This window comes from Terrapene carolina, unplaced genomic scaffold (assembly GCF_002925995.2).
Source record: "Terrapene carolina triunguis isolate 2854851 unplaced genomic scaffold, T_m_triunguis-2.0 Scaffold148, whole genome shotgun sequence".
In the NCBI taxonomy this organism is placed as follows: Eukaryota; Metazoa; Chordata; order Testudines; family Emydidae; genus Terrapene; species Terrapene triunguis.
This window is the reverse complement of record NW_020664499.1, coordinates 3,473,830-3,492,539: the sequence shown is the minus strand read 5'-3', so window position 1 is coordinate 3,492,539 and position 18,710 is coordinate 3,473,830. Positions and strand designations below refer to the sequence as shown.

At 39.5% G+C, this 18,710-nt stretch overlaps 1 protein-coding gene across 1 annotated transcript in view; it reads right to left on the bottom strand.

The window, feature by feature from the left end:
* The window catches only part of LOC113406909 (DNA-directed RNA polymerase III subunit RPC1), a 50,793-nt gene that overhangs the window by 7,626 nt on the left and 24,457 nt on the right, over nucleotides 1-18,710 (bottom strand). Inside the window, exons 17-26 of the mRNA XM_026653778.1 lie at nucleotides 16,386-16,497; nucleotides 15,107-15,225; nucleotides 13,258-13,395; nucleotides 10,478-10,648; nucleotides 9,337-9,450; nucleotides 4,138-4,224; nucleotides 3,961-4,043; nucleotides 1,686-1,856; nucleotides 933-1,026; nucleotides 707-799 (exon numbers count right to left, since the gene is read on the bottom strand). Coding sequence (XP_026509563.1) covers nucleotides 707-799; nucleotides 933-1,026; nucleotides 1,686-1,856; nucleotides 3,961-4,043; nucleotides 4,138-4,224; nucleotides 9,337-9,450; nucleotides 10,478-10,648; nucleotides 13,258-13,395; nucleotides 15,107-15,225; nucleotides 16,386-16,497 — 1,182 coding nt within the window. The remainder of the gene's footprint in view (nucleotides 1-706; nucleotides 800-932; nucleotides 1,027-1,685; nucleotides 1,857-3,960; nucleotides 4,044-4,137; nucleotides 4,225-9,336; nucleotides 9,451-10,477; nucleotides 10,649-13,257; nucleotides 13,396-15,106; nucleotides 15,226-16,385; nucleotides 16,498-18,710) is intronic.

The following is an 18,710-nucleotide window of genomic DNA, read 5'->3' as shown; positions in this document are numbered from 1 at the left end:
AAACAACTTCTATTTATTTTTCCTAGTTAACAAACCTTTAGATAGTGGTAAATGGTCATGTACACCAAAAATCTCACACTGTTCAGGTTGCTTCCAATCGCAAGAGACCAGTCACTTACCCCAGATCTTACACAAAAGACAGCGCCTGTAGCCAGTCATGTAACAAACTAAGTCCAGCTTGTAAAATCTAATTATAGAGCATACCACCAGATCATGTTGTCTGCCCTGTTTTCGACGCTCACAAACGTGAGCTACTCCAGACAGCATGACAACTACCTCACCCACCTTGTCTCACAGAACTCAATTTGCCACATAGCACAACAGCCATTCACCTCAGAAGATCTGTTTCTAGCGAAAGGCTCAAGAGAAAAATAATTTTAGCAATGGTCTACTTACAAGATGACCATAATTCTGTGCAACTTAGTTGTTCTTTGAATAAATCCTGACGTTAAATAAGTCAGGAAACCTGAACACTGCCTGCCTGTGCTATTCCCAGCTCTAGGCAATGCTCTGAAATGCCAACTTTGAGTACTAAACAGAGTTGTAAACCTTATATGGACATCTTGTGGATGGCACTTTCCATTTGCTCTTTAACTAGCTTGTTTCATTGACATCTCTGAAAAGGGCATCAACTGGTGTGGAGGAAGGGACCACTGCTTGTTCTGGTTTTCCAAGTAGTACAGTCAACAAGATCTGGAAAACTCACCTCTAGTCTCAGCAGTCTAATCCGCTCCAGAGAGAGCTTGACCAGTATAAAGCAATCATCAGGAAGAAACACTTCTTCGATGTACTCTGAAATCTGTAAGTTACAGATCCAGATGGAATAGTTAGAATCTCTCCAAGAATGGTTACTGTCCACTACAAAGAGTCTGCAACAATACAGACTAGAGTTTTTAAATTTAATGTAGTACCAACAATGAAGATTTTCCTACCTCTCCTAATAGGGTTTTCTCAATTCTTCCCTTAACCAGACGGGCAAAATCAGAATCATCATCCTTGTCCAAGTGTGCTGTGATAATAGGTGTGCTACACAGAATAAGACACAGCAATAAAATTTACTAGCTAGATTATAGAACAGCAGCTTTCTGTTGTATCCTAGCTTCTGTGGTCTGTCTCGACTACCATCCACTATAGGGACAAATAGGACAGGCTGTAAAAGAGACTGCTGCTTGCTAGGAAATAATAGTACCCAAAATTGACACGTTTAAGAAAATTATTCTTTAAATATCTCAAGCTTGAAGGAATAAGACAGTTATTGGAATTCAAACTCCAATGTATGCATACTCTAAGAGGTTAGAGTAAGTTTTTATGGCTTAGTCTACTGTAGCAGTGCTTAAATATGGCTCCAGGTGCACATCAGAAATATACAAGTATTTTAACTACTGATCGAGCTAGACCCATCTGATGTAGACTAACCTCTTGACAGTCTGTAGTCTTTAAGTGAATGTTTCAAAGGAAATGAACACCTAACTTTGTGTTTGGGCCACTAGAAAAGTAATTATTTGGATGGACTGAAATATGAGATGTTCTGCCAATTAAGATACAAATTTGATGAGTAACCTAGTTCATCTTGTTTAGATATTTGACAGGGTAAGCCTCGCATATTCCTGCAAGACAGATCCTACTTTGGGCTGCAGGTTAATCACTTTTCAGTAAAGCAGAGGAATAAAAAAAGGTTTCAGTACCTGATTGCTTTGGAGGCATTAATAATTTCTTTGATTCTAGGAACACCCAGAGTGATGTTCATCGAGGCAACACCAGCAAAGTGGAAAGTTTTCAGAGTCATCTGTGTGCCAGGCTCACCAATACTCTGAGCACACAGAGCTCCTACTGCAGAGCCAGGCTCCATCTGTGCCCTGAGAAGAAAGTCAGGGGTTAAAAAACCCAAACAAACCTCCAATCAAAAACACAGGATAAAACAAATTGCTCATTAAGACACTAAATCTAGGCTAAGCAAAGTTAAGCATTATTCCAGGAGCGCTAATAAGAGTTTTTAAACTGTATTTTCTTCGCCAGAGCTGGCAGGAAAAGAGACAAACACCAATTTCATGCAATGTGAACGACTGCCAGGGGCATAGAGAAATTCCGCTGCCCCAGTTATAAAACATTCCAAAACTGGTCAGGTCAACTAAAAGAAGTTCATCTTCTTCTGAAGTATTAGGTAGTGGCCATTGCTAGATCCAGAATCATCATCAGATGGACCAACACACTGGCAATTCCCATATTCCAAATACAAATTCTCCATTATGGAATTGTTCTTGATGGGTTGACAAAGCTAGAAGATTGGATTTCAATACATTATAGCGGCTTTTTTTGGCTTTTCAAGAGAAAAAAGTTCTGTATCATGGGTCACCTTAGAGAAATCTAATCTCTGAGAGGGAAAGCCTCTGAGAATAAAATCAGATCATGTTATTGCTTTATTATAACATCAATGCATCAGCTATTCAAACAGATAACAGCAACAGCACAGGAAGTGAAGTATGCCACCATATGCAACATGAAGCTACAAAGGAGAAGAGAGGTTTTGATGAGAAGTTACATTTTAAACTGCAGTTTTGTCAGGACATTGGAATTAACACTTCTATTTTTGCAAAGAATGAAATGGGATCAGCACTCCAGGAGCACATTTTCCCCCAACACCAAAGTCAAGAGAGAATGCCACCTGCTAAATCAGCAGTGCAACCTTCAGTGTCACCCTGGGTTTTCCTTGGAGAATATCCTTCCCAATACAAACCATGCCTTACAGTGATTAGCCTGTGAGATTTGATGCAATCAACAACGAGGCTGTATGGCGGCAAACAATAATTATTTAAATTAGGGCTGGTCTACACTCAAAACTTACATCGGTATAGCTACGTCTCTCTCTGACGGAGAGAGTACCCTCAGTCCTGGTAGGAGTTCTCTCCTGCTTAAACTACAATGTAACTAAGCAAAGAAATGTGTCATAGCAACTAAGTCCCTTCCAAAATTATACCATTGTGACAAATCACAAGAAGATTACTACATCAAAACCTTAATTAAAACCAGAATTTACTAGTGTACCTTGAACACCATCCAAGGCTATACAAACAGGTTAACACCAAAAAGAGAGCTGTAGAACAGGTAACATATGCTTTGCACCGAAGAACATTACCCACGTGAGCGTAAGCTAAGTAATCACAGCAAAGAAAACCATCAAGTCAGTTAATTAACAAGTCTGCTGTAAATTATCTTCTACATAAATCTAGTGCTTCTAGAAGAGTGGTTTTCAACCTGGGGGTCCGCAGACTATATCTAAGATTTCCAAAGAGGTCTGCACCTCCATTTGAAATTTTTTAGAGGTCAGGAAATGAAAAAAGGTTGAAAACCACTGTTCTAGAAGCATTAAGCCACAGCAGAAATAAGTTTAGCAAATAACCAATGCAGTGAGTGGATGTAGGAGACCAGAGGATAGCTGTCACCCTCATTTATATCCCAATGAACGAATCCCAAGTCATTATGAACCTTCTCTGTACATATGAATTAACTCACGATGAATAACAGAGAGAAGAGCCTCCAGACTATCAGTGTTTTCTTACAGTACAGAAGCTGTCTCCCAGAAATAAGTGTCAGATTCAGGACCAATGTTGTGCAAAACTAAAGATAATGATTGTCTACAGTCTGTTTATAGATCAAGATTAACAGTCAAGGTTTTAATGGCCTTCAAATTGACATAACTTTAACACTATCCTAACACTAAGGCCATGTCTATACTACCTCTTGTCAGTATAACTTATGTTGTTCAGGGGTCTGGAAAAAACCAACACCTCTGAGCGACATAAATTACACCAACAGAAGCGACAGAAGGCACTATTGTAGCAACAATTACATTCTCAGATTTAAGTCAATCAGTTACAAGCCCTACCCCTAACTTGTATAAGTAGTGGTGAACATTGAATTGATATAAGCCAATTAGAAGAAAACAAGTACTGAAACTTGTACCTCATGTATTTGTCCCTACAGGTCTCTAGAAACTTCTCTAGCTGCGTTGGGGTAATTCGATCCAATTGGTACAAGACACGTGGCTGAAGAGACAATGAGACAGAAATGTTAGAAATCGAATGGGTTATGGAGCTTTACTGTACGTGCATTTGTTGTTACCCCTCTAAAAGCAGTTACCTCTGTTGTGCCATTGTCATTAATACCATACTTGTCCCTGGTTTTCTTGATCTTTTCAGAAACGCTTTTGATGAATTTTTTAATCTCCTGAAATTAAAAAAAAAAAGTAAGAATTATGCAATAGATGAGTCTCGTACTCCAGCCCTACTATGGTAAATGCTATTTGGTTACATATCTGAAAGAACTTTTTTACACTGCTAAATCAGAAATGCACACTACGAGAAGGAAGACAGCAAAACCTAGACACACAGTATGTGGGTACCACAAACCAAATTCACCCTTGACGTAACGGAAAAAATCAACCACGGTACCTCAGGAATTTATATCAATACATATAAAGTATCCCTCCTCAGCATTCTCCTAGAAACTGACAAAGATTTTCCACTTTGGAGGATCTCTGTGCTTCCCACTTACCCCTTTTTCTCCTGCTCCCCAACTGTTGCGTTTTAGTTATGCAATGCCAATATTAGTGACAGGCTCGCCCAGCAATATTTTAAAAGTTAATGATTCCTGCAGAGTTAAGTTCTCTATTTGCATACAAACAGGATCAGTATAAGCAGTAACAAAGCAACCTTTTCCAAACTCTGCTACCATGTCAATGTACTTCAACAGTGACTTGGAAGAACTATTTCTACAGCAGAGGACAATTCAGTTTTCAGAGTCCATTCAAATCCGTGGCCTCTCTGCTGAGGCAGCCAATTGTTCTGGTCACTAACTGTGTGATGTGGACACTTATCCATTAGGTCAGGGGTAGGCAACCTATAGCACGTGTGCCAAAGGCAGCAAGCGAGCTGATTTTCAGTGGCACTCATACTGCTCGGGTGCTGGCCACCGGTCCGGGGGGGGGCTCTGCATTTTAAATGAAGCTGCTTAAACATTTTAAAAACCTTATTTACTTTACATTCAATAGTTTAGTTATATACACTATAGACTTTAGAAAGAGACCTTCTAAAAAGGTTAAAATGTATTACTGGCATGCGAAACCTTAAATTAGAGTGAATAAATGAAGACTCGGCACACCACTTCTGAAAGGCTGCTGACCCCTGCACTAGGTACTGCACTAATCCCACCAACTCTGAGGTGACCAACAATCTGCAGAGCCATCCAATATCCTCAGTAATTGGGCATTTAAAGTTACTCCATCCACTAAATAAATATCAGGAATAACCTTTCTAGCCATTTCCTAACCACAGCACCCACCATTAATAAAACACTGTCAACAGAGTATAATCTGTCACAGCAGACTCTGCAGGTTAACTCCAAGATGTGGATGTTTTGCTCAACATTCAAGGCATTTTTAGTTTAACAGTCCACTACTGTAAATCAGAATTTGCAGACAAGGTCAAAATGGAAGAGTTAGATAATAAAAGTATGCCACAGGAATTGGTGCTTCACTTTATCCCCATTTAGAAGATTACAAATGTAATAAGTTATTTCTGCCTATTTTCACCTTGCGATATACTTTTCTCCCATTAATCATGTTCACTGAAAAGTATACTTTTCACTTTTACAGATCCTTCCATCAGACCATCTCAAACCTCAAGCTTTTATTACTCCTTAACAGCTAAGTATTAAATAACCACATGGTAAGTAAGCATCATCTCCCTACTACAGATGAGCAAATGGAAAGGGAGGTTAAATGATTTGGTAAGGTTACACAGGAAGCAGTACTTCCAACTCTAAGATACCAAAAATCATGAGATGGTTAAAAGCCATACAACTTTGTGAACTTTTTGAGCCACATTTCAATTGCTATTCTAACCAGGAGGGCTAGAAATTTACTTTTTAAGAAAATGAGAGCCTAGATTTTTACCTAATCACATGCCTCCCAGAGCTGGGCTTTTTGGAAATAAATCAAACATTCTAAGACTTGCAATGAAATAGCAAGAGTTAGCAACAGTGAGAATCTTTGACAGAGATAGGATAGGACCCAGACAAGCAAACTCATTTACTAACAGACAATCTGTTTGCTTTAACTGTTCCTGAATACCTAAACAGCTTTCAAAACAAGCAATTGGAATGCTTCCGTATACAGGCTTCTGAGCTGCAAATCCTAGGTGATCAAACTGGAGAATTGGTCTGAACTCAACAAGATGAAATTCAATATGAAAAGTGCAAAGTACTTCATTTAGGAAGGGGGAAAAAAAATCAAATGGGGAATAACTGATTTGGAGACAATACTACTGTAAAGGATCTGGCTGCTACAGTGGATCACAAATTGAATATGAACCAACAATGTGATGCAGTTGTGAAAAATGTCACAACAATATCACTCTGGGGTGTGTATTAACAGAAGCATCGTATGTCAGACATAGGAGGTAACTGTTCTACTCTATTCACCACTGGGGAAGCCTCAGTTGGATACTATGTCCAGTTTTAGGTGCCACACTTTAGGACAGACATGGACAAACTGGAGAGAGTCCAAAGGAGAGCAACAAAAATGATAAAAGGCTTAGAAAACCTGACCTATGAGGAAAGGTGAAAAGAACTAGGCATATGTAGTTTTGAGAAAAGAAGATGGGGGGGGGGGGGGGGGGGGAGAAAGAGAGAACCTGATAACAGTCTTCAAAAACGTTAAGGACCATTATAAAGAGGACGGTGATGAACTGTCCACTGAAGGTAGGAGAAGTACACCTCTACCCCGATATAACGCGACCCGATATAACACGAATTTGGATATAACACAGTAAAGCAGTGCTCCGGGGGGGCGGGAGGGGAGGCTGTGCACTCCGGCAGATCAAAGCAAGTTCGATATAATGTGGTTTCACCTATAACATGGTAAGATTTTTTGGCTCCCGAGGACAGCGTTATATCGGGGTAGAGGTGTAGTAATGGGCATAATCAGCAGCAGGAACAATTAGAAAGATTTTCCTAATATCTAACCTAACTATAAGGGTAATCATGCACTGGAATAGGCTTCTAAGGGAGATTGTAAAATCCCCATCATTGGATGTTTTTAACATGTTGGACAAATCTGTCAGGAATGGTCTAGGTTTACTTGGTCCGGCCTCAGTGCAGGAAGCTGGACTTGATAACCTCTTAAGGTCCCTTCCAGCCCTACATTTCTATGATTCTCAATTAAATGCTAGTTTTAGCCATCATAAAGTAATGATGGTACAGAATGCAAAGTGAAGCACTGGAGAGAGATTTACTATTTTCAAGGGTCTTCCACATGCATGAGAAGCAGGGAAAACCACCACCAAAGTTCCAAAGTCCTTTCCAGTGTCAATGGGAAATGATGCTAAGTTACCTCCAATTGCCATATACTAGTACTTCTGAAACAAGATGGAGTTTCAAGCTATTAGACTGCGTTAATAACCTTAGTGATTAAGATGACAGAGTGGAGAGAAAAAAGTGGTGTGCCGAAGTAAAACCTTAAGTGACTAATTCTTGGAATTTTGCTAGCAGGGACCTTTTCATCACATCTGAGCTTTGTTTTCATCCAAAAATTAAAAAAGATGTAGTGGATTAATGCAGGAGAAAGCTTAATTATAATTTGCCAGACAGTAACGTATATAGTCCCATGTGTTACTGTAAGATCTTGCACAAATATCTTAAGTTAAATAGCACTAACATTAATGCTCATACAGTGCACACGCATGCTACAATTACCTCATTATACTTTTCATAACCTGTCTCAGTTAATGCCTTCAAGAATAAATGGGGGGAGGGGGGGGGGAAAGAAAAAGGTAAAAGGAGAGAAGAAAAAGTAATGTCTGCAATTTCCTGGTCAGAAATAAATCTTTCAAAAAAGTTAATGCTAATTGATGTAGCTATATCTGTGCATCTTAGTTTGACTTCTGAAAGGAGCATTAAAATTTAGCACAGTTCTAAAATAAAGAGAATTAACTTTGAACCTTATAATGCTGCTATCAGATCAGAATTTATTTCTGGGAGCTGTGAAGAAATTGTTTACCAGCCCATGAAGTTGAGATTTGTATACACTTCTATTTGTATCCACAGTAGTCTACTTACTCAGCACTGGCATTTGGATAGCAAGTCATGTATATAAAGAGCTGTCTACAAATCTTGTCACCTTCTGCTCTGGATCACAGTGATCCATCATAAATAGCAAAGAGCCACTAGAGCCAGTCACTGAAATTCATAGTCTCATCACCGATATCCCAGAGGCCATTTCAAGCTGCATCAGTCCAGGTTAATTCTTCATTAGGGCTCATCTATATTGCCCCGCAGTTCTGTCTATGGGGGTGTGAACAGCAGCACGCATCGAAGTGCTGGGCTGTCACTCCCCTTTGTGAATGTCGCAGGCGCAAACTAAAAGGTCCCTCTTCAGGATTACGTTAATGTGAACTAAGAACCTTTTAGATCACACCTGCAGAATCCACATGGGGGGAGTGACAACACAGCACTTCGGTGTGCACTGCTATATACACCCAAATAGTCCAAACTGCGGGGCAGTGCAGACATTAGCATTTGTCACCGAAGGATAAAACTCAAATTAGGATATCTACTCATCTCTCTAAATATTTACCTAGTACTTTTGTAAAACTTGAACACTGCATTTTGTGAAATCCTATTGCAAGCAGTCACACCATTTTTTTAGGAGTGTGGATAAGCCTCAGGAAACAGGCCCCAATACAGCAAAGCATGTACTTGAAGTGCTTTGTTGGATTGAGAACCGTAAGAAAATGAGTGTTTACTAAAGGGAACAGGGAAAATGACAAAAGATAGTTACACAAAAGATGGATAAAAGGGAAGAGCTCTTGATATTAGTACTTTCACAGTTATATGTCAAATATCACACTATTCCTTAATGCTCCTCTGAGATAGCTAATTACTAGAACTATTTTGCAGATGGTAAAAATGAGGTATAGAGCAATCAAGAGTTTTGATTAAGGTGTTTCAGCAGGTCAATGGTTGGCCCCTGCTCAAACAACTAGACTTTCCTTCCTTTATAAAGTTATTGTAGCAAACACAGATTTACCCAAGACGACAAAGGAAGAAATTAATTATCCATACTGAAGTGCTACTCTTACCCCATCGTGAATGCAGTAATCAGAAATATCTTAAAGACAGATTAGTACAGTAGGTGTTGCTGCTAGTAGTGAATAAAACTTTTCTTTTGAAAAGCTCTGCATCGGTCTTTAAATAAAAGCTCTCTCAATTGTTTAATATCCTTGATTTATGAGGGAAGTGATATTTCTTTTTATTTCATGATTATTAAGATTAAAAAGTTACCTGTAGGAAACTGTCTTGGCAGCAAAGGAATTCAACTTTCTTCATGATGGACTCAGCAGTTAACACCAATTCATTTTTACTAAGAGCTGGTTCATTTTGACATGGATATACCGCCTTAAGCAACAAAATAAAGAGAGTTATACTTCTACATATATAGAGACCACAGGGCCATTACATTAAACATTTTAGAGATTAGTTCTGTGTTCCGCATGGACAATAGAGTCCCTTAACACTTCACTGAATAGTGTCCCAAATATATGTACTTGGAAAATCAATCCATATGTTTCTGATTACACAAATCAAATTATCACAGCCAGTCACTTAAGTCCAAATTGCCACTTCCACAGAAAACATTTAGTCTTAGGCAAGATAAAATATGAACATTCTGAAAAGAGATGTTCAGCATGTTTAGCATTCAAGTGTTTCACAATACCATGCTAGGCTTAGAGACAGCAAACAAGGCTCTCTTCCTGTGAGCTGAGAAATCCAACAACCCAACAAGGAAGAATAATTTTCAAAGCATTACTGTATGCAATAAGGAGCCAGTCAATCACCCAATTAAGTCAACAGTAGTCCAACCACTGACTTCAATGGGCTTTGGGTCAGGCACTAACACAGGAGTAGGCCACCTGTGGCACGTGAGCTGATTTTCAGTGGCACTCACACTGCCCGGGTCCTGGCCACCGGTCTGGGGGGCTGTGCATTTTAATTGAATTTTAAATGAAGCTTCTTAAACATTTTAAAAACCTTATTTACTTTACATACAACAATAGTTTAGTTATATATTATAGAAAGAGACCTTCTAAAAAGGTTAAAATGTATTACTGGCACGCGAAACCTTAAATTAGAGTGAATAAATGAAGACTCGGCACACCACTTCTGAAAGGTTGCCGACCCCTGCACTAACATCTTAAAAAACCCCAAGTGATAATCTAGTCACTCAATTTCAAAGAAAGCTATAGAATTCTTTACTTAACATAGATCTGCAAGAAACTGAGTTTAAAAGAAATCCTTACATTAGAATGATGCTCCATGTTGTATCATGACACTTTTCTTCTTTATGTCCCAAATAGCATTTCATGCCTCTGACAACTAGAGAGCCTAAATGCATTTCAAACAAATGATTTCAGAAAAATCTTACTCTGATGTTGTCCAGGACTCGCTTGAATTCCAAAGGTTCGTCTTTCCCTTCCATAGCGGCAGGATCTAAGCCATCTCCCCCATAAATGAACTGTATAATGTCACCAGTAGAACTTCTGACAGTGAGATCATATTGAGAGCAAAGATCTTCAAGAGATTTCACCAGCCGTCTCTGAAAAAAAAGGAGGGGAGATAAAGACAGCTGTTTTTTATGAATACCCATGCATTGGAGTTACAAAAACCTATGGAATGTGGACTGAGAAAATAAAACTTTTTAATTCATTTTATATTCCCGAGAGCAAAAACAACACAACCAAGAACACTCAGTAGCAATAAAAAATTCAAAGCATCATGAAGGTCTGCAAACTTTCCTTCCTGCTCCTCCTATCATTTAATTTTGGTGCACACACACTCTCAAAATTTACCACCATAAGAACCTGATACTGCCCAATTTATCTGGAATTTAAAAATACAAACATGTTTTCAAGGAAATGCCTTTTCAATCATGTGGTTTCTCTAACCAGCTTTGCTTCCTGGTATTTTTTTAAAAAAATGCAAGAACATAGGAGACACATTACCACGTATATGGTCTTGTAGGGAGAAGGAAAGAGCAGAGACAGTTAAAAATATCATCACTGAACATTGGCCTCTGAAGCTGACCTTTTTAAAAAATATAGTTTTCTAATTTATGAGTTAGGCTTCAAGGTGTTTGTGGCACATGTTCAACCCACATAGCTGCGATTAGGCAGGACTGGACAAACAGGTCTTAAAGGAATGTGTGTTTACTTCAATTTACATAGAAATAGTTACAAGGTCCTTGAAAAAGCAAGAGGGAGACAAGGCAAATCTGCATTTTAAGTAAACAGCAGCATGAAAACTCTTTCACGAGACCCCATGGCACCATCCTCATAGCTGGAAGGAATTTTATCTAGGGCAACGGTTCTCAAACTTCATTGCACTGTGCCCCCCCCCCCCCAACAAAAATTACTACATGACCCCAAGAGGGGGGACCCAAGCCTGAGCCCACCCCAGTCCTGCTGCCCAGGGTGGAGGCCAAAGCTGAAACCCAAGGGCTCCCACCCTGGGCAGAGGGCATGTAACTTTAGCCACCCTTCCCAGGGCTTTGGCTTCAGCCCCCGGCAGCGGGGGTCGGGCTTCTGCCCCAGCAAGTCTAACTGCAGCCTTGGCGACTCCATTAAAATGGGGTCTCGACCCACTGTTTGAGAACCCCTGATCAAGGGGTAACCCTCAGGAAAATACATTTCAAAGGGTGACTAAACTATAAAAGTAATGGATAAAAACATCACACGTTGTCTCTCCCTATCCATTTCCCTCTCACTCATCTAAGACGACAAAAGAAACAGCCAATGGACTTAGAGAGCAGATCCTGGCCTGAAACTTCGGCAGCAATGTTACTGGAAACTTGTGGTAAGAATTTCACCTTGAACCAAGTCTAGTTTGTTAAGTTTAGAAAGCGTTTTATCTTTATTTCTCTTGTAACCATTTCTAACTTTAATGCCTTATATTTGTACTGACTTAAAAATCTCTCTTTGTAGTTTTACAATCAAGTGTTGTCTTGAAACGGAACTGTGTGGGTAACTCCATTTATGGTAGCAAACTGTTGTATATTAAGCCCCTGGAGGGGCAATGGACCTAATACAGCTTGACTGTCCAGGAGAGGGCTGGACAAGTGCAGGACACACTTTTCTGGGGAAAATCCAGGACTGGAAGTGTGCGGGGGGTCACACCGCAAGTAGTAATCAAGGCTGCTGGAAGCCAGAGTGTGGCAGGTTTGCTGCCAGGCTGCTGGGGTCACTGTTTCTGGACTTGGGCTGTGGCTATACACAGGCACTCAGGGGTGACCTGCATGCTTTTTGTGAGTGGCCTAAGTGGGAGCTACAGCAGCAAAGCATTGAGGCCCCAAGGTTAGAGGGCCAGTGGTGACACAGCCCTCACTGGCCTGGATTGCACCCCAGAATGTTAAACCCTCTGAATAGGGTCAGAGATTGTACGGAAATATATTGAATAATGCCTCTACAGAAGAGCATTGATATGATCTTAAGTATTTAAGTATGTGAATTTCAAGAGCACTCACATTGGGCCTTCCCTCTGATTAAAATCAATGGGAGAATTCCTATTTACCTACATAGAAGCAAAAAATTAGGCCAGCCTTGAGCTACTTTTGAACAAGATCACGTCACCTTAAAATAAGTTTTCATTCTTGAAGAAGGGGCCAAATTCTGCTTGCCTTACTTGAGTAGTCCCACTGAAGAGCCTGAGATTGCTCACACAAGTAGGGCAAGCAGGTTTGCCTCAGGACAGTCCATGCTTACATTTGGGTAATGGAGACAACTTCCCTTTTGTTTTGATTGTTCAAAACAAGAGAGAGTTTAAAGTTTCACCGGTATCATCTCTGTTTTTTACTGGAATGAAGGCTAAGTGACCAAAGCATCATCACAGGCGCCTGATCCATTCAGATGCTCCACGACATCAGACCTTCATTAACTTCAAGAGAAATTGAAGGCACTTTGCAGGAGGTGCTCAGCAAATCAGGACACTTATGATCAAGGATTGGTCATTGTACTCAGAAGATACATGAACAGTTACACTCCTGTGTCACTTAATGAAAGCCCACTTTAGAAGATGAATTATTATACTTTCCAACATCCAGCGCTAGATCGATGAGGTCTAACAGCATCTCACATTAACGATATGACTGACAACCATAACCCTCTTGCAACAGCAAAATTGTTATACATATTTATACCCGTCGAGCATTACCTGCATATATCCAGTTTCGGCTGTTTTTACAGCTGTATCAACTAGACCTTCCCGACCAGCCATCGTATGGAAGAAGAACTCAGTCGGAGTCAAGCCAGAATAGAAGCTATTGGCAACAAAACCTTTTGCAGCTGGAAGCTAGAGGGGAGAGAAAAAAAAAGTTCTAAAGACTTACTACACATTCTATAAGTCTGCAATAGAAAAACATTTAGTCTAATAAAAACAACAAGGAGTCTGTAACTTTCACTCTATGCATCCGAAGAAGTGAGGTTTTTACCCACGAAAGCTTATGCCCAAATAAATCTGTTAGTCTTTAAGGTGCCACCAGACTCCTTGTTTTTTTGTAGATACAGACTAACACGGCTACCCCCTGATATTTAGTCTAATAGGACTCTATGCACACGCTCCTGAGTTGCAATCTGGTTGGAGGACAACGTGAATACTCATTTTTGAGTGGGGAGGAGGAAGAATGACAGACATTACTTCTACCGGAATCTTCCTAACCTGAGCCTATGGAACATAGAGTATGTCACATGGTTCATAAAGTTGGAGCTTCTAAATTCTTTTGAATAGCTTGTTTTGGCCATTGATGAGGGTCTGGTCAATAGACTTTACACAAACTGCTCAAAGCCAATTTACAAGTTTATTAAACAAACTGAGTAACTAGAGGATTGACTGGAACCTTCTCTATACTATTCCTAATCCCATCACTAGCATCCGACCCAAAAGTAATTCCCATATTCTGTGAAGCAGAACAGTGGATGGAGAGGGTAAGAGGCACTGACCCTTAAAGCAGGCTACTTTGTACCATCATTTAACTAGTAACAGACAAGTTGGACAAGGTTGGGAAATTAAAGTTACGACATTTTCTCTTTGTAAAGTTCATAGAATTTATATCACGTGTATTTCTCCCATAAACAAAAATTACCTGGAGCATTTTCTTAATAAAAAGGGAACTGCAGGTTCAGGTTACTGGACAGCAGTAAGCAACTTTCTCTATTAGTTCAGAAATTGCAACTGAGTCCTGGCAGGTAGTGATTGAGAGTTACCACTTGACAGGTATTCAGTAACCTGAATGACATGAACTGGTGAGCTTAGGGGGGTGTTTGAGGGTTGCTATATTGACACTTCTTTACTAGGAAATGAATTGATACCATTATTTTAACTGGCAGTCTCAGATAGGACTGTATTAACCTGGAGACATTTCTAGTCTCTTGACCCTGGAAACTGGTCCCTGCACAACAGGATTGAGAAACATTGATATAAAGTTAGCAATACTATTTGTCATGCTGTATCTGTTCTATAAAGAATTTCAGACTCCAGAGTGACCCAGCGGATATATTTCACATGCACTAAAATTCTTGAAATCCATCATAAAAACAAAACCATCAGCACAACACCCATGAGACACCTTAGTGCAATGAATCAGCATTCAAAAGAAAGGAAAAAAGGCAAAGATTAAGAGAATCTTATTGTTTGTAAGCAATATAAGAACCATGAATATATCCTCAGTGTTATCTTAAAGTTATTTCAACAAATATTAATTTAACATATTAAAGTATTGTTTAAATATTTCAAGCAAAGGACTATTTGGCAGAAAAGGGCAACCAGAAGTTAAAAGTTTAGCTGTTAAGGTTCAGGCTAATGAAGATTCCTGAAAACAAATGAAGGCAAAGAGCATCAGCTCTTTGTCCCTACTTCCCCATTCAAAATATTGTACTTGAACTTCATTATGTTACCTTTAGAGGTGGTCCTTCCATTAGTGAAGGACTGAGTAGCGACTCATCTAAACTTATTCCCAGTTCATGGATGGATTTCATTGAATCCTGTTTAGTGCAAGGCTACTGACCTTACAGTGCTTCTCGAAGTGAGGCAGAGACCTATTTTCAAATCCATCAGGCACACGTGACCCACTGATAGCCTGCTGTCCTACACAGGCAATCATCTGCGATATGTTAATAAAGGAACCTGGAGAAACGGGAGACATCAAAATTAGTAATCCTCTGTGAAGGATGCTTGTTCAAACGAGATTAATGGTGCTCTGCTTACTAGGTTATAAAAAAAGTTTTAAATGTGCATCAGTCAATTAATTCAACTCTTCAGTTATTTCTCCTATTCAGTCAAACTTACATTCACAGGCTGGAGATACCAAAACAAAATTAATTAAGTCATCCCTACAAGGAACTCCCCCCTCTGTCAATCAATGAATCTAGTTTTCTGTGGATCATGGATCTTTATGACATTCTTATTTGATTATAGACCCTACGTTAACTTGTTCGGTATTTTTATTATACTATCAACAGCATATAATCCATGTCTGTTAATGCCATTTCTTATTATTTCATTGCTCAACATCTCTTTTGCTGTTGACAGATGCAATATCAACTGCTTTGAAAACCCATCTTGAATTTAGAGTCTTTAGTTTCTCTACAGACATAGTATCATTTGATTAACTCCTTCTGAAAACAAGCAGAACACAGACTTGCTATAACTTTCACTTCAAGATCCCAAAGTGATTTACAAATATTAATAAAACTTCTTCACCCCTGTGAAGTATTACACCTATCCAATACAGATGGGGAAATGGAAGCAGAGAGTGCAATTGACTTGCCCAAGGTCACACAGGCAATTAATGGCAAAGATCACACAACATCCAAACAAAAAAGAAAAACAATTATTCAATTGATCTTGTAGAAGCAGAGATCAGGAAAACAGAACATGACATGGAATGATTTGATAATGGAAGTGGAAAGTCTTCCCAATGATTACTTTTTCTCATACTTATATTTTTGCTGGGGTATTTGACCTTGGGGTAATCAACGTGTCTTTATTTGTGTATTTCCACAAGATTCCCAAGGGCACCTAGAGTGCTGGATGGATGCTCTTATTGTAGAGTAATAAACAGCTAAATAAATAAAACAAAGTAGGATTATTTACAAGTTAATTTAAAAAGAAGCTAGCTTTACCCTCTCAAAAGGAATTGATAGCGATGATACATGCTATGAATCTAATGCTTACACAACTGCATGTTTTAGACAAAACTGACTACATAATGATTAACACAAATAATTAAGGGCAAATGATGTAGGCAGTAACTTCACACAATTCCAAAACTTGACTAATCTTACCTTTAGAACCACAGAGAGCCATGATAAGGGGACTGTTACTTTTATCTAGTTCTCTGAGACAGGCACTGCCAGCATGGTCTCTGATCACAGAGAGTTCTTTAAGGATTAAGGCCTAGAATCAGAGAGTTTAGATATTTAGTATTAGTAACAAATATGTACATAGCAATATACTGAGGCTAGCCACCAAAAAACCTTCAGTAGTATTCAGTATGAAGTCTAAAATAGCATCAAAAAGGCAAACAAGAACATTGTAAAAAAAAAAAAAAAAATCTGCTTTTTGAAATGCATTTTACTAAGATTCTCGTGAACTACAGAACTGGAGACCCACTATAGACTGGCAAATTGTCAATAAGACAGTAAGCAAATGTATATAAAAGATATTGCATCACAAAATGTACTTTGTTCATGTGTCAAGTCTATTTATATATGTTCTATAAACGTATTTGGTGCAAGCATTAAATTTAGTAACAAGAGATCTTACTACAACTCTCTACTTTGAGAAGTATGGCAAAACTACTGCATTTTGTGACCAGCATCAGACTTGATGACTAGCAAAGTGAGATCCTATTTTAGTTTTATAGATCTTAAGAAAAACAGTGATTGAGCATTTCTAGAAATATACTAGATAAGAGGATAATGGCTTGAAACTGTTAAAGAGGTGACCTCTACATGACTACCCAGGTGCTTCATGTTAGGCACATATTTAAGTACAACGATTCATTCCTCATAGTTTTCAAACACAGTCATATTTAGAACCCACTGCATATTTTACAATCTATTAATCAAATCTCACTGATAACTATCTTGCAAAATTCTACCTCAGCGCCTCATCGTGGTGCAGCGGTGACCCTGGCCGTCTGACAACTATGGTAGCGGGGCGTATGCCCTGGTAGGTCTAACCATGCTACAAAGGTGTCGGACTATCCAATCCAAGGAGGAGGATTGCTCTATCAGAGGAAAGAGCATTTTTCCTTCTCCTTAGAGGTTGAAGGCTAGCTAAGCTTAAGGAGGTATGTATGCCTGCCCGCTTAGCCAGTGGAATGGCTTAAAGTTAACGTCTAAAACAACACGAGTAAATAAGTCTTAGTTCCCTGCATGTCATCAAACCATTCTTCGGTGGTGGAGTGGAAATTGAGCGACAAAAGGTTGCTAAAAATGTCAGATGCTAGGCCAAAATGGAAAAGGACAACGCTCGCTGTGTGTACTTACAATTGTAGGTTGCTGGCGAGAGAGGAAACGTTAAATCATCTGATGGAGGAGAAGAAAGGGATAAGATGCGATATCCTCGGTATCTGCGAAACCCGACTAAAGAAGGAGTTGGAAGTCAACTGGAAGGATGGAAGCACTGTGAGGCTCGGAAAGGGAGATGGCGCTAGAAACGTTGGCGGAATAAGATTTATCGTCAGTAAGGATTGGGTTTCGAAAGTCATATTATGCCAGCTAATATCACGTATTGGTGTGCTGCATCTTCAGATGGAGTCAAAAGCTATCCTCAAGGTCATCCAGCCCTATGCTCCCACAAGTGCAAGTAAGGACGAAGAAGGGGAAGAATTCTACCAAGAGCTCGAAAGAGCCCTCACGCAAAAGTCCACTTATACTGTCACGATGGGAGATTTCAACGCTAAGGTTGGGCGAGGGAAAGCTGGCGAAAAGTTCATAGAGAGATACGGCAGCAGCGAAAAATGAAAGAGGAGAAAGGCTGGTAACGATGGCAGAAATGAAAGAACTGTACGTGGCAAACACCTGGTACAAAAAGAAAATTGCAAAAAGGTGGACATGGATCGCGCCAAACGCAAAGAGTAAGAATGAAAGAGACTATATTTTAGTCAATAAAAAGCGCATTGTTCAAGACATCTCTGTGGTGCAGCCCTTCAACACCGGCAGTGACCATCGCCTGCTTAGAGCGAAGTTGATTTTCGATGAAGTAGTAGAAAAGAAAGCTTTACAGATGGCAAACAGGAAACAGCGCCCAAAGACATTTGATGAAGCAAAGCTGAAGAAAACCATTTCTGGGTTTGACTGGAGCCAGACGTAAAAGTGTGACGAGGACTATAGTATCTTTGCTGACAAGCTGAGACGTTGCATAAAAGCAGCTGAAATTGAAAAGATGAAGGCAAAGGGAAGAATCTCGAACTAAATGAAAAGCTTGTTAGAGAAGCGGAGAAATATGAAAAGGAACTCGGATAACAACCTCGAATACTTATACGGCAAAAACTGAAGGACGACTTTGACAACTTCCGGAAAGAAAAGCTCCTTAAAAACAGCTGAATCACGCACGAGCCTCAGGACCTGCAAGCGGGAATTGGCGCAGTATAGATTGAGCGT